Source organism: Eschrichtius robustus, chromosome 13 (assembly GCF_028021215.1).
Source record: "Eschrichtius robustus isolate mEscRob2 chromosome 13, mEscRob2.pri, whole genome shotgun sequence".
NCBI classification, from domain to species: Eukaryota; Metazoa; Chordata; class Mammalia; order Artiodactyla; family Eschrichtiidae; genus Eschrichtius; species Eschrichtius robustus.
In genome coordinates this window covers 88,399,984-88,412,497 of record NC_090836.1, presented here as the reverse complement: position 1 = coordinate 88,412,497, position 12,514 = coordinate 88,399,984, and the positions used below count along the sequence as shown (strand labels likewise).

General features: G+C 47.3%; 1 protein-coding gene across 1 annotated transcript in view; it reads left to right on the top strand.

Moving 5' to 3' along the window:
- Window positions 1-12,514, top strand: part of NT5DC3 (5'-nucleotidase domain containing 3) — a 66,019-nt gene that overhangs the window by 23,209 nt on the left and 30,296 nt on the right. The window contains exons 3-6 of the mRNA XM_068561331.1: window positions 5,250-5,324; window positions 5,779-5,834; window positions 11,019-11,109; window positions 12,058-12,195. Of these exons, the coding sequence (XP_068417432.1) occupies window positions 5,250-5,324; window positions 5,779-5,834; window positions 11,019-11,109; window positions 12,058-12,195 (360 nt within the window). The remainder of the gene's footprint in view (window positions 1-5,249; window positions 5,325-5,778; window positions 5,835-11,018; window positions 11,110-12,057; window positions 12,196-12,514) is intronic.

Here is a 12,514-nt window from a genome sequence, read left to right as displayed (position 1 = left end):
CATCCCGAGAAGTGTGACTGGAGTGCATCCCTCCTGGAGGTGTTCTCCAGGAATTTGGGGAGATTCTTCCACGGGTTGAACAATTCTGCCTTCATGCAGCTTTTACCCCTGATCCCTTCTTGTCATTCATCCCTTCGCACGTTCATTCTCCCTTTACTCGGTCCTCTTCTGTGCTAAGCTCTGTCATAGAAGCAGGGAGGATGAAGGTGAGTAGGATACAGGTGCTGTCCTTGGGGAACCAACAGTCTAGTGGGGGAGTCCATCCTGTAGGCAGGTAAATTATGAAGCCTCTGCCTGGTGGAGCCCTACAGACATCTGAACAGAGAGCTAGGCGTGTGCAGAGGATGGTTGGAACAACTTTCTGTGCCCGAGGGAATTGGGGAAACAACGAAGGAGGTGATATTTCAGTAGAATCTGGAAGGAGTCTGTCCACAGAGGTGGGCTGGGGGTGGGGGAGGGTGGGTGTGAGTAACCTAGAAACCTAAATCATGAAAACTGATGTTTTATACTTGACTATTTGAGTAATGGGCTGGGTGTTATGTGGACCATTATGCCCTCTAAGACTCCTTTATTTATTTATTTTTTTCACACACACACACTGTATTTTATTTTTACAAGAGATAGACTGACACCAAGCATTGTACATGGATGACCACAACAAAAGCAACAATGATTGCAATTACCAAACATGAAACACACTCATACTATGTCTAAGACTTCTTTTACCTGTTGAATCATTCTTAGTTTTTCCAACCATTCTCATTTGGCTTCTTTTCTCATCTTTTCATCGTCTTGGTCACCCTCCTTTGTGTGTGCTCTGGTTTATCCCTCTCAAATGTGAGGCTCTGAACTGAAGATGTTAGTGCAGGTGGGGTCTGACTAGTGTGGAATAGAGGGAGCCCATCACCTTCCTGGTTCTGGGTATCGTACCTTTATTAATGCTGTTAAAGTTTTGGATCCTCACCATTTGGTGCAGTATATTTCCTGATCCCCTCAGCTTTTGGTTATCAGTGGATTTAATAAGAAACTCGTTTGTCCTTTTCAAAATGCAGAAATGGCACTTGCCAAAAACAACATTCCCTTCAGCCACCAAGCTTTCTTTAGTTATGGCCACTCGATCAGATGTAAACCCATCTAGCCACTTGCCATCCAGCTGCATTTCTCCATTTGTTCAAGAGACTCTCTTCTCTTTGGTCTGACCCATGGTCCTTTCCTTTTACTTTGAGGATGGAAGCAGGATAAGAGCGAGGTGGTCCTGCTCTTGCTCTCCTATATGTCGGCTTATCCCATCTCCCCACCACCCCACTGGAGAGCGAGCTGAAGGGGTCTTGCACTGGTGCTGGCATTCTAATCTAATCTAATCATCTGCAACGTTTGCTGTGACTGATATCACTTATAAAACGAAAGTCATTATACTAACAGCACCAACTGTTGGTTGTCTGCTCAGTGCCGAAAGCACAGGTTCTGGAGCCTGACTGCTGGAGTTTGAATCCTGGCTTTTACCACTTAATTTCTTAGGTAATCTTGAGTAACTGACCTAATGTCTCTGAGCCTCAGTTTCCTCCTCTGTGAAATGGGCACAGTTAACAGTACTTTTCTCAAATGTTATTGTGATAATTAAAGGAGTTAATTTCTGTAAAATGCCTGGCACATAGAATACACTCAGTAAAGGTTAGCTATTACTACTATTATTTCTGATCTGCGTGACAGCCCTGCAAATGGATATTCACTCTGTTTTACAGTTGAGCAGACTGAGGCTTACGGAGTTCAGCTGGTAGTTCAAGGCCACAAAGACCAATAGGAGGCAGAACCAGAATTTAAACTTAGATTTGTCTGTTTCCAAGGCAGAGATGCTTTCTTCTTTGTTCACGTTGCCTTTTGTGGGATTAATAACACCTTTTCTTTCTACCCTATGGGTTTGTTGTTCATATGAAAATAAAATATTCATGAAGATTAAAAATTTATGAAATTTGGAGAGAAAAGAGAGATGAAATAGATGGGAAAAAGATGCAATCATTATGATTAGAAAAGCTTCTAGATTTAAGATACTTATTTCATTCCCATTATGTCTGTTTGTTGCTTTGATAAAAGAAATATGTCCTAACACTAATTATATCAAGCATATTAATAGAGGCAGTTATGCTAATGCAGATTTTTCTCTTGTTTTGGATTTGAAAATAATTCTTCCAAGATGCTGTTGGAAGCATTGAGTTTGGTGCCATTTTTTTTCCTGCCAAAGACTAAAAGTACTTGTAGAGATGAAAGACATCTGCTTTTGAGATGCATAGTAATAGAGCAGTAAGTTTGCAATTTAGCATCTTCCCCAAAAGCAAATGTAAATGTTCCAGCCCTTTCGTAATTACCCTTTCTCTTTTTTTTTCACGAGAATAAGTTTTTACAAAAATTGAAATAAATATTGGGTAATAACTGAATCTATATTTTCATTCGGTACGTCCGCCCCAAGGGATGGAAAGACAGTGTTAGAAGAGTTCTTAATTTCACCTCCCAGATTTGCACCCTTATCAGTGTTCCTGATTATTAATGGTTACCGACGTTCACCCCGTTTTTCAAATCCAAAGCCTAACACCAGCCTCGACTCCTCAGTTCGCCTCTGATCTCTCAGCACATGCTGTCTCTTTTTTATAATAAACTTTTCCTTTTAGAAGAGTATTAGGGTAACAGAAAAGTTGCAAAGGTAATACAGAGAGTACACCCCATGGCTGGTTTCCCCTAATGTTAACATTTTACATTACTGCGGTGCATTTATCACAACTGAAGAACTGATATTAATTAATTGTTATTGATGAAAGTCTGTACTTGCTTCAGGTTTCCTTAGTTTTTACCTCATGTCCTTTTCCTGGTCCAGGATCCCATCCAGGACACCACATTGCATTTAGGTGTCACGTCTCCTTAGGTTTCTCTTGGCTCTGACAGTTTCTTACAGGTTCCTTATTTTTGATGACCCGTTGATGACTTTGATGGTTGTGAAGAGTCCTGGTCAGTACATTTTAGCATGCCCTTCTCTTGGGCTCTGTCTCCTGTTTTCTCCTGGTTAGACTGGGCTTGTGGATTTGGGGAGGAAGACCATGGAGGTAGAGTTCCATTCTCATCACATCCTGTCAACATGACTTACCACCGACGATGCTGGCCTTGACCATCTGGCTGAGGTAGTGTTTACCAGGTCTCTCCCCTATAAAATTACTCTTATCTCCCTTCCCACGCTGTACCGTTTGGGAGGAAGCCAGTCTCTGCAGCCGTGAACTCTCTTTTCCCTCATTCAGAATATGTCCTGCCTGCCTCTATCCACTGCTCACCTCCCCCGCTGCCTGCACCCCGGTCCAAGCCACCATCGCCTCCCGCCCGATGGTGCGGTAGCCCCCTGACTGGTCCCCTGGCTTCTATTTTTGCCCCTTAGTCTGTTCTCCATTCGGCAGCAAGAGTGAACCTTTAAACGTTAGTCATCTCAGTCCTGGGCTCAAGACCCCCTCGGGCCTTCCCATCACACTTGGAGTGACAGCAGAGGCCTCTAGTGCTCTGGGCCCCCGGCTTCCTCACCAGCCTCCTCTCCTCCCACCTGCCCTCGCTCTGCTCCAGCTGCCTGGCCGCTCCTTGAACCGCCAGACACGCTCCCACCTTCGGGCCTTTGCACCTGCCAGCCCCTCTGGTGGAACCTCCTGCCTGGCTCCAGGCAACCCGAAGCCTTGCTCCTCATTGTTTTTTTTCCCCTAGATCTCTGAACCCTTGTACTGCGTTCTTTCTGTAGTACTTACCAGTATGAGGCACTGTACCATGTGTTGATTTGTTTATGGTTCGCCTGCCCACCATAGAATGGAAACTTCTTAGGGGCAGAGGCGGTGTCAGTTGCTTTTGTTTTTGTTTATTTTAGCTGCGCCACGTGGCATGCGGGATCTCAGTCCCCCGACCAGGGATCGAACCCGGGCCCCCTGCAGTGGAAACGTGGAGTCTTAACCACTGGTCCGCCAGGGAAGTCCTGACAGTGTCAGTTTTGTTCACTGCCACGTTCCCAGGCCCTGGCACAAAGTACTCGCTCAGTAACTACTTGACGTGTTCATTGGATTCCACTGTTATGTGGGAGTATAGTGCTTGGTGTAGAATTGCCTGATGCAGGTCATTTTGCCTTGGCTTCATGTTTTGTGTGGATTTTGGAGAACTTTGTTTCTATACTCTTCTGCCCAGGAGGGAAATAGCATTGAGGGATTTCTTGGCACACGTGGCAGGTGTTAGATAAATGAGCCCGAATGTGACATTTGACTCAGCGCTTTGTGCAGCTTGGCTGGAGAACTTGGCGCATGCGGGTCAGCCTGGTGGTTCCAGGAGATGTTCTTGCACACGCGTGACCCTGGCCGTGCACTGGGAGGTAGCTGTGCAGCCATGTAGAGGGGTTTCCTGTGCCCGTTGACAGTTGTGGAGGTTTTTTACGTAAGCAGTTCACATCGTGATTGGGAGATCCTGGGGACACAGCCTCCCTAGACTCAGAAGTCGATATTCTGGCCCGCAGGTGCACGCTCTGAGGGCAGGGGCAGTGGGGAGAGCCTGATCCCCCGCCTCACCACGCCCCGTGCTGTGTGGCCCAGGCCAGGTTGTTTCATCCGGAGCCTCTGAGGTCCCATCTGTCAAATGGGCATGGTGGGGCCAGCTGTGCAGAGCAGCAGACAGTGTGCTCGGTACGTCGGTGCTACCAGCGAGGTAACTGGTGTTCCAATTCTGAGATCTCGGGAGAGAGGGAAGGACTTGGATGCCAGGTGCAGTGGATAAGGAGGGGACTGGGATTTTTGTATAGTAGGAGGGACAGGTTAATGATTAGGAAACAGCAGGGGAGCCAGGCCGTGTGTTCTGAACCAGGGTTGGAGCTGTACCCGGGAGCCGGGCGCTGAGAGAGGGTGTCTCTGGCCCGAGTGGGAGGAAGGCTGTACCGACGGCTGAGGGGTCCCTGCAGCTGAGGACAGGGGAGAGTTAAGGCCAGAGAAGCCGGGGGGACTGAGGAAGCCGGGGGGCTGAGGCCTCACCTGTGTGCGGGCAGATAAACACGGAGTAGGGCAGAAGGGGTGCTCTGTGGCCTGGAAGCACTTGGTCTGGAAGCAGAGGGCAAGCTGTGGCCTGTCCCTTCTGACCCCAGCTTCCTACACAAGTGCACGAGCCACCTCAGCCTTCGTACAGGGGCCAAGTGTGGATGCTGTCTTGAACTTCGTACGTCGCCAGCTGAAACCGGTTCCTTTCTTCCTTCTTAGTATCCCGCGGAAATCAGGAAGTATGAGTATGACCCAAACTTTGCAATCCGTGGACTGCATTATGACGTGCAGCGGGTAGGTTGAATTCTCATCCTTTTTTACAGTTAAACGTGTTCGGGGGTAAAATGTACTCTTGATGCTTTTCTTTGCTGAACGTGTAAGTTGATTTTAAATTATGTTCTTTGGGGCTGAAGAACTAAACTATCCAAAACATCTTTGGATGAAGTCTTTTTCGAGAGACTGTATTGGAAGAGCATGAATGCATTTAGCCACTGGGAGATACTTGCTTATTTCCAATAGTCAGTCATTTTCAACATTATGAGGACAAGGTGGTTGTCATATCTTTTTTTGCAGACAGGCCGTTTCCTTAATGAGGAACTCAGCAAGCAAACCTTTCAGAAACATACAGGATGCTTCTTTGTTTACGACAACTTGATGTTGATAGGATTTATAATGACACCTGGCATTTTCATTAAATATGCAAATTGTTGTGCATTATTCACCTGTGTGTGTGCTTGTGTTTTTGAAGGCAGTCTTGATGAAGATCGATGCTTTTCATTACATCCAACTGGGAACTGTCTACAGGTAAGAGTGAGAGGAGGTAAATTTAATTTACCCAAAGTAACCAAGTGGCTTTGCGTTTCAAGACCCCCTGACTGTTTAGTGATGGGAGGGCTGCAGTGTGTGTATCTGTGAATCGTTCACTCATTCCCCCACTCCCTCCCTCATTCAGGAACATTGATCAGGCCACTACCATGTTAGATGCTGATGGTTTGGCTTGTGAGGATGTCTTCAAGGAGCTCGGGATGTAGGTTGGAAGCCACACAAGTAGACCAATGAGTGCAGTCCACAGTGACCCAGGTGATGATGGACATGTGCTCAGCCGTTAGGGAGCACTTTGGAGGACTCTGGGGAGGACGGGCTCTCCAAAGGCGATGGTGGCCACCTGAGTGAGGGTCCTGCAGAGGAGGTTTGGATGGGGAGGGATGGTGGGGGCAGGTTGTTGTTCCCGCCATGGTAGTTGAGTAGTTTGGATATTAAGACTCTTTTCCTCCTGTTTATTACTGATAGAATTAGTAGAAGTACTGAGCTCAGTGAGAAATCTTTGTAACTTTGAAATGAAGGGTTTTGGCCTTTTCTAGTTCTTAAATTTGTGGGTGGGATTTAGGAGTGTGGTTTGTATTTACATATATATTTGGTATTTTTCTTTCTGTTTCTAAATAATGTGCTTACACTTCTGTTTCCTAATTTATTAATTCTGGACGTTGTCCCTGCTGTGAGGGCTGAGGATTTGGCTCTCCTGCACACGCACCCCCTTCTCCAGCCTCATTCTCCTAACCCTGTTGAGATCTCTCTCTCATTATTTCACCGTTTGCATTATGACTCTGTAGGTCTTGTTCATTCTTAAGCCAAGTAGTGCACTGAGATCGTTTTCTTGTACAGTGCTTGGTTTTTAGGTTTAATGATAACCTCATTTTTTATTTGCTTAGTTTTCTAGTTAGGTATCTCTAGTTTTTTCCTTAATGTTCCATCACAGATATCAAGCATATATTTATTTCCCCACAATTCAAATGTGTTACATAATCTCTCAGTTACTTTTTTTTTTGACTACCTCCTCCTGCTCTGATCTACTCTGATTGTTCATTCTGGGATTTCCATTTGCTACTTTCCCTGTTTCCTGGTTCCCGTCTCTTCCTCTTTCTGGCTTTACTCCCTCATTTTGCTGGAGCACATCCTCCAGTAGCTTCTTGGTGCCGGATACGGCTGATTCTGGGGATCTGTGGTCGTTCATCAGTTCCTCTTGTCGGTGTCCCCTTGCAGGCCCCGTTCTCAGTGTTGCTCAGTCAGGTGCCTCCTTCTCACCAACTGTTTGTTTTCCAAAAACATGTTGAAATGTCTTATCTGCTGATGTCTTTGCACTCATTTCCTTTGATTTTGAGCAGTTTATTCTTTTACTGTCATTTTAATGGTGTTTCAAGAGGGAGAAGAGGTGGTGGTGGTGACGAGAATAATAATAATATTAGTAATAATAAATAGCAACTAACAAATAAGTTTTGCAGTGAGACAGATACTGCCATAAAGGTTTTGAGTTAACTCATGTGATCTTCAAAATAATCTTATAAGGTAGGTACTATTATTGGTCCCAGAGATGTTAATAAGTAACTTGCCCAAGGCCACACAGAAGTAGAATTCAGACCCAGACAGTCTGGCTCCAGAGTCTGTGCTCTTGGCCTGTGTGCAGCAGGCATTTCTGAATGTATGAGGGTTAACTGGAAGTCCTCAGCAGATCTTTCAAATCTGTCCCTCCAATTATGTTTCTACCCTCTGCTCCTGGACTCAGACGCTTATCCCATCTCTCCTGGGCTCTTGTGGTTTTCTGCAGCGCAGTCCATCCTGGACGTAGTTGCTAGACTGATCTACCTAAAGCATTGCCTTCAACAACCCCTCTCTCTTCTGAAATCCTGGATGGCTCCCCACTGTCTGAAGAATAGAGCCCAGATCTCTTAAATTTTCCATCAACCTTCTCTAAACCCTTAGCTTCCTATTCTGCCATACACACCTCCTTTACTTCCTGGATTGGTTAAGACTCTTGGTTGCAAGTGACTGAGACCCAACTCAAACTGGCTTTTAAAAAACTCCAGTTTGGGCTCGCTCGTTGTGTAGTCTAGGGACAGAGCTTGTTGCAGGTGTAGCTGGCTCCAGGGGTCCAGGTAGTTGTTGTCAGTTCTCTTTCCATCTCTTGGCGTTCCTCCTCTCTGGCTTAGCTCACAGCAGGCCCCTCCGCGTGGTGACCCCTGGCAGTACCAGGCTTCCACCCCCAGCTCCAGGTCAAGGGGAGAAGGGGAGTTTCTCTTCCCAGCAGTTTCAGCCAGTCTCAGGGAGCGGATGCCGGGCAGGTGCAACAACACAAATATTCCTTTCCTCCGAGTTCTCCTTTCTCACTGCTCGGCATCTGTTCAGGCTGGCGTTCTCCCAGGATGTGGTTTTCCTTCTCCTCTGCTTCTTGAAATCTCACCCATCCTTCTGCATGGCTGACTGGTGTTGAGGCCTCTCCTCACCCTCTCAGCCTGACAGGGTCTTCCTCTCCTGTGGTCCATCCCATCCTGTGGCTCCTGATTATCTTGTTCCTTCTTTTGTAGATAAATCATCCATTGTATTAGGGGTGCGGACAGGGCCAGCCAGGAGGAGCCGCTGAGGCATTTGAAGGGGAAGGAGCGCTCAGGTTGAGGTCCTGGGAAGGTCGCTGGGGCCTCGGGGCTGAGAGGGGGTGTGGTAGCCAAAGCAGCAGGGGTGCGTGTGTGGCTCTGGAGTCCCACTTCCTGAGTGTGAACCCCAGCCCCACTGCTCACGTGTGTGCGGCCTCGAGCCAGCTATCGACCTGCTCAAAGCCTTGGTGTTTACTCCTCTGTAAAATGGGCATGATTCCAGCACCCACCTCCAGGGCGGCCGGTCATTTGGACTAGAGCATGCTTGGAACAGCATAGGCAGGCAAAAATGTCACTTCTCTCCTCTCTCCCCTCCAAAGGGGTAACGAATGAGCAGATGGGGGGGAGGAATGCTTGTGCCTCAGCCTCGTCCCTCTCTCATCCCCGCAGGGTCGCTGCATCCGGCCAGCTTTCCCGCTGTGTGTGTGGGGCTCTGTGCGAGAGCACCGCTGGGCCCAGGGGCGGGCTGGCTCCCCGCCGCGGTCCTGTTTCATACCCATGTTTTCAGTTCTTAACTGGGAACCTTGTGAAAAGCTAGGATTGTTCCCATCGTAGTCACAGCAGCAGAACTTGGATAGTACTTACCATATACCGGGTGCCGTTCTGTTTATAGCAACTCATTTAATCTTCTCAGTAGGTACCACCAGGAGGTGGGTACTGCTATTGCCCCCGCCCCCCATTTAAAAAATGACACTGACACCCAAAGAGGTTAAATTACTTGTTCCTGGTCCAGGTCATCCCCCCAGCAGGTGAGGGAGCTGGGATTTGAACCCAGGGCAGGCTTTTTCAGGTCTGTGCTCCTACCCTTTCTATTTCTCTTATGCATACAGGGCCACGTAAAGTTTTATTTTGATTTCAGTGCTGGTTTAGGCCGCATTCGGGTGCGGCCGACCGTCTCCCTGAGCCCGGCTCCGGCAGGTCTGTGTGCTGCTCTGTCTGCATGTTTTCAGCTGGCATTTGCTTATGTGGGCCTTAAAGATGCAGCTTGTGTGGCCACGGGCCTGTGAACGTGTCTTCGAGGTGGCAGTGGCTTCCGAAAGACCGGGCAGCCCCTAGGGTGGGGACAGAAAAATAACTCCCCCGGCAGAATCCCTTTACTTTGTATATTCCCTTTCTAGGTGTCAGAGCCTTAGGGGTGTTCACTGCTGACTGCTGCTGCGGTAGCCAGAGCTGTCTTCCACGGTCCCTGTCTAGAATGATCCGGTTTAGTCCCAGTGTCTTATCTGATTTCTGGAGCAAAGATAAAGGGAAGTCCAGTGCTCTTTTGCTTTCAAAGGCCAGTAGTTGTTTCAGGTTAATCAAGATCAGAGGCAAAATATCAATGAATCCCCTTGGCTATCTTTAAAATTAAGATAAGGGTACAGAATGGAGGAAAGAGGCTGAAGTGATATTTTCATTAAAGTTACCTGTCACATGTAAATTATGTTTTATACGTAGTTTAATATTGGCCAAGTGTGATAAGCAACCTGTTTGTATAAGTAACTGAAATTCGAGTTGAATTGTTTATACGCCCATTGTAGCACAGCGTGGTGTTTCCATCATTCACTCTGTGGTTTCCTCACCATTGGTGTCTGTTTCTCAGGTGCCTTCTCCTCTAGAGAAGGGGGTGGGGAACAGACATTTCCCTTCACAATTCTCTAGAGGGGCTATTCCAGGGGAGGAAGTCTGAGACCATTAAATCCCACGTGAAAGCACCTGCTCACAGCACGGGTACCAGAGACAGGGGTGGAATCCTGGCCAGTCAGACTCCACAATCTTTTTTTCCCTCTGTTTGGAGGAGTTGGATCCATTTACAGATTCTGTTGCAGCTCCTGGAAGCAGGCAGATGGGGGATGTTACCTTTACTTTTTACACATGGGGATACAGGCCATGTGTGATGCAGCATTTGGGGTCATTCCTCCCAGAGGTGGTGTCAGGCATCCTGACGTGGTGTTTAGTCCTGGAGCCTGGTGTATGACTTTTTCTGCCTCAGCGCTCACCTTCTTAAGGTAGAGTATCAGAGGGCAGGAGGATGATGGGGACAGACCAGCCTCTCTCTGCCTAATGTATTAAAAACATTAAAAAAAAAAACAACTCAAAAAACTCACCCCAAAGCAGGTCATTAGGAGGCTGTGTACCTTGTTGAGGGAGGCCGTGTGACGTGGTGGTTGAAGAGCCTGGGACCCAGTCCTGACCCACCACTTTCTACTTTGGTGACCTTGGGCAAGGTCCGTGACCTTTCTGTGCCTTGGTGGCTTCTGCTGGAAAATGGGAAGAATAATAGTGCCTCCCTCCTAAGATTGCTGAGAATTAAGTGAATGACTGCATGCAATTCATTTCTGGCATTCAGCAGGGGCCATGTGGTATTAGCTGTTATTTTTCCTGCTCTCATTACCAGCAGAATGGTAGTAGTAATAGTAGCAGCATCATGCCTGTTACTTATAGCAGTTACCGGTGGCACCTCCTGCCTCTTTGTGACAGCAGCGTCTTGCATCTCAGTTGAAAAATGCCAGCAGTTGCCAAAGGTCTGAAAACTATTGCTCTCTCTAGTTGATGCTAACTGCCCCGCCTGTGATTTTCCCAGAGGCCTCAGCGTGGTCCCTGATGAGGAAGTCATTGAAATGTACGAGGGCTCCCACGTGCCTTTGGAACAGATGAGCGACTTTTATGGGAAGGTAACGAGAAATTATTTATTTAATTCAAGCAGCCTGTCTTTTTCCTTTTCGAAACGTGGCCTGGTAGCTTTAGGATCTTGAACTACCAGACTCTCTGCTCATAGGGAATCAGCAAGGACATTTGGGGTTGTGTTTTGAGAGACCCTCGATTTGAGAGAGATGGGTATGTTAGAGTCTCTCCTGGGTTCTTCCATGCTTCTCCTTTCTCAGCCCTTTCCCCCCTACCTGGTGAAGGCTCTGTATACCTTCCTTGTACCCTCTCGCTTGCCACCATCTCCCCGTGTGTGTCCCCACTTTCTGGATTAAGTCACTGGGGGCTGTCGTACAGCAGCTGTTGCCTCCCCTGAGATTAAGGGCAGCACGTCACTTTGTGCCAAAGGGAAACCTCTGCTTTTCTAACTTTTGTGGTCCTCTTTGCCCTCCGAATTTTTGCTTCTTGTACTGTTAGATGCGGTCTCTTATTTGCATTATCAGAATGCAGTGAAGATGCCCAATCAGCTGGTAAAGTTAGTCTTATAAATCACAGGTGTTCAGAGAAAGGATCTTTTCCAAACTCCCATGTGGGCTGTGGGTGCCCAAATTCAGGAGAGTTAGTGGCCTTTTATGCCATTCCATGGGCAAGAATCAATTTGCTGGCTTTCCTCTGTGTGTGATGAAAGCGTGTGAGCTTTAAGATGGATGGAGCCAAAGGAGAGGAAAGGGAAGGGTGGTTAGACTTTTGGGGGGAAATCAGGGCATTTCCTTGGAAATCCCACTTACACTTAGAGTGAGACGTCAGCTCTGCCGTGAATGACGAGGAACAAGGTGAATGTTTTTACTTTTTCAGTATTAGAATCTTCCTTTCCTTGTGGGGAGGGAGCCAGATGTTGACGACCAGAATCCCCTGGGTGAATGTAAAGTCTACTGTGGTGTTGGCTCCCTTGCTGAAGCCTTCCTCCCTGCCTGCAGAGTTCCCACGGAAACACCATGAAGCAGTTCATGGACATCTTCTCCCTGCCCGAGATGACCCTGCTGTCCTGTGTGAACGAGTACTTTCTGAAGAACAACATTGACTATGAGCCTGTGCACCTGTACAAAGACGTCAAGGTGGTGTGGGCACGGGGTGCCATGACGCTGCGCCTCTTCTAGCTCCTCAGCAGAAGTAACAGAATCCCTGGCCTCCCTTGTCGGCTGGGTCTTTGAAATCATCCCTTGCTTGGGATCTCTTTTATTTGTGGTTTAACCCTGAAAAATCCTAAGAAAGATGTTATGTTAGGAGAATTGGAAGTCAAATTGGTTGGTAAAAGAAGAGGGTACTTGCTATCTGGATTTCCATGTGTGTATATACACACATCATTTATATGACTTTGTGTTTATGTATTTTAATTTACATTCATATTCACATGCGTCTATAGATATATTCTTT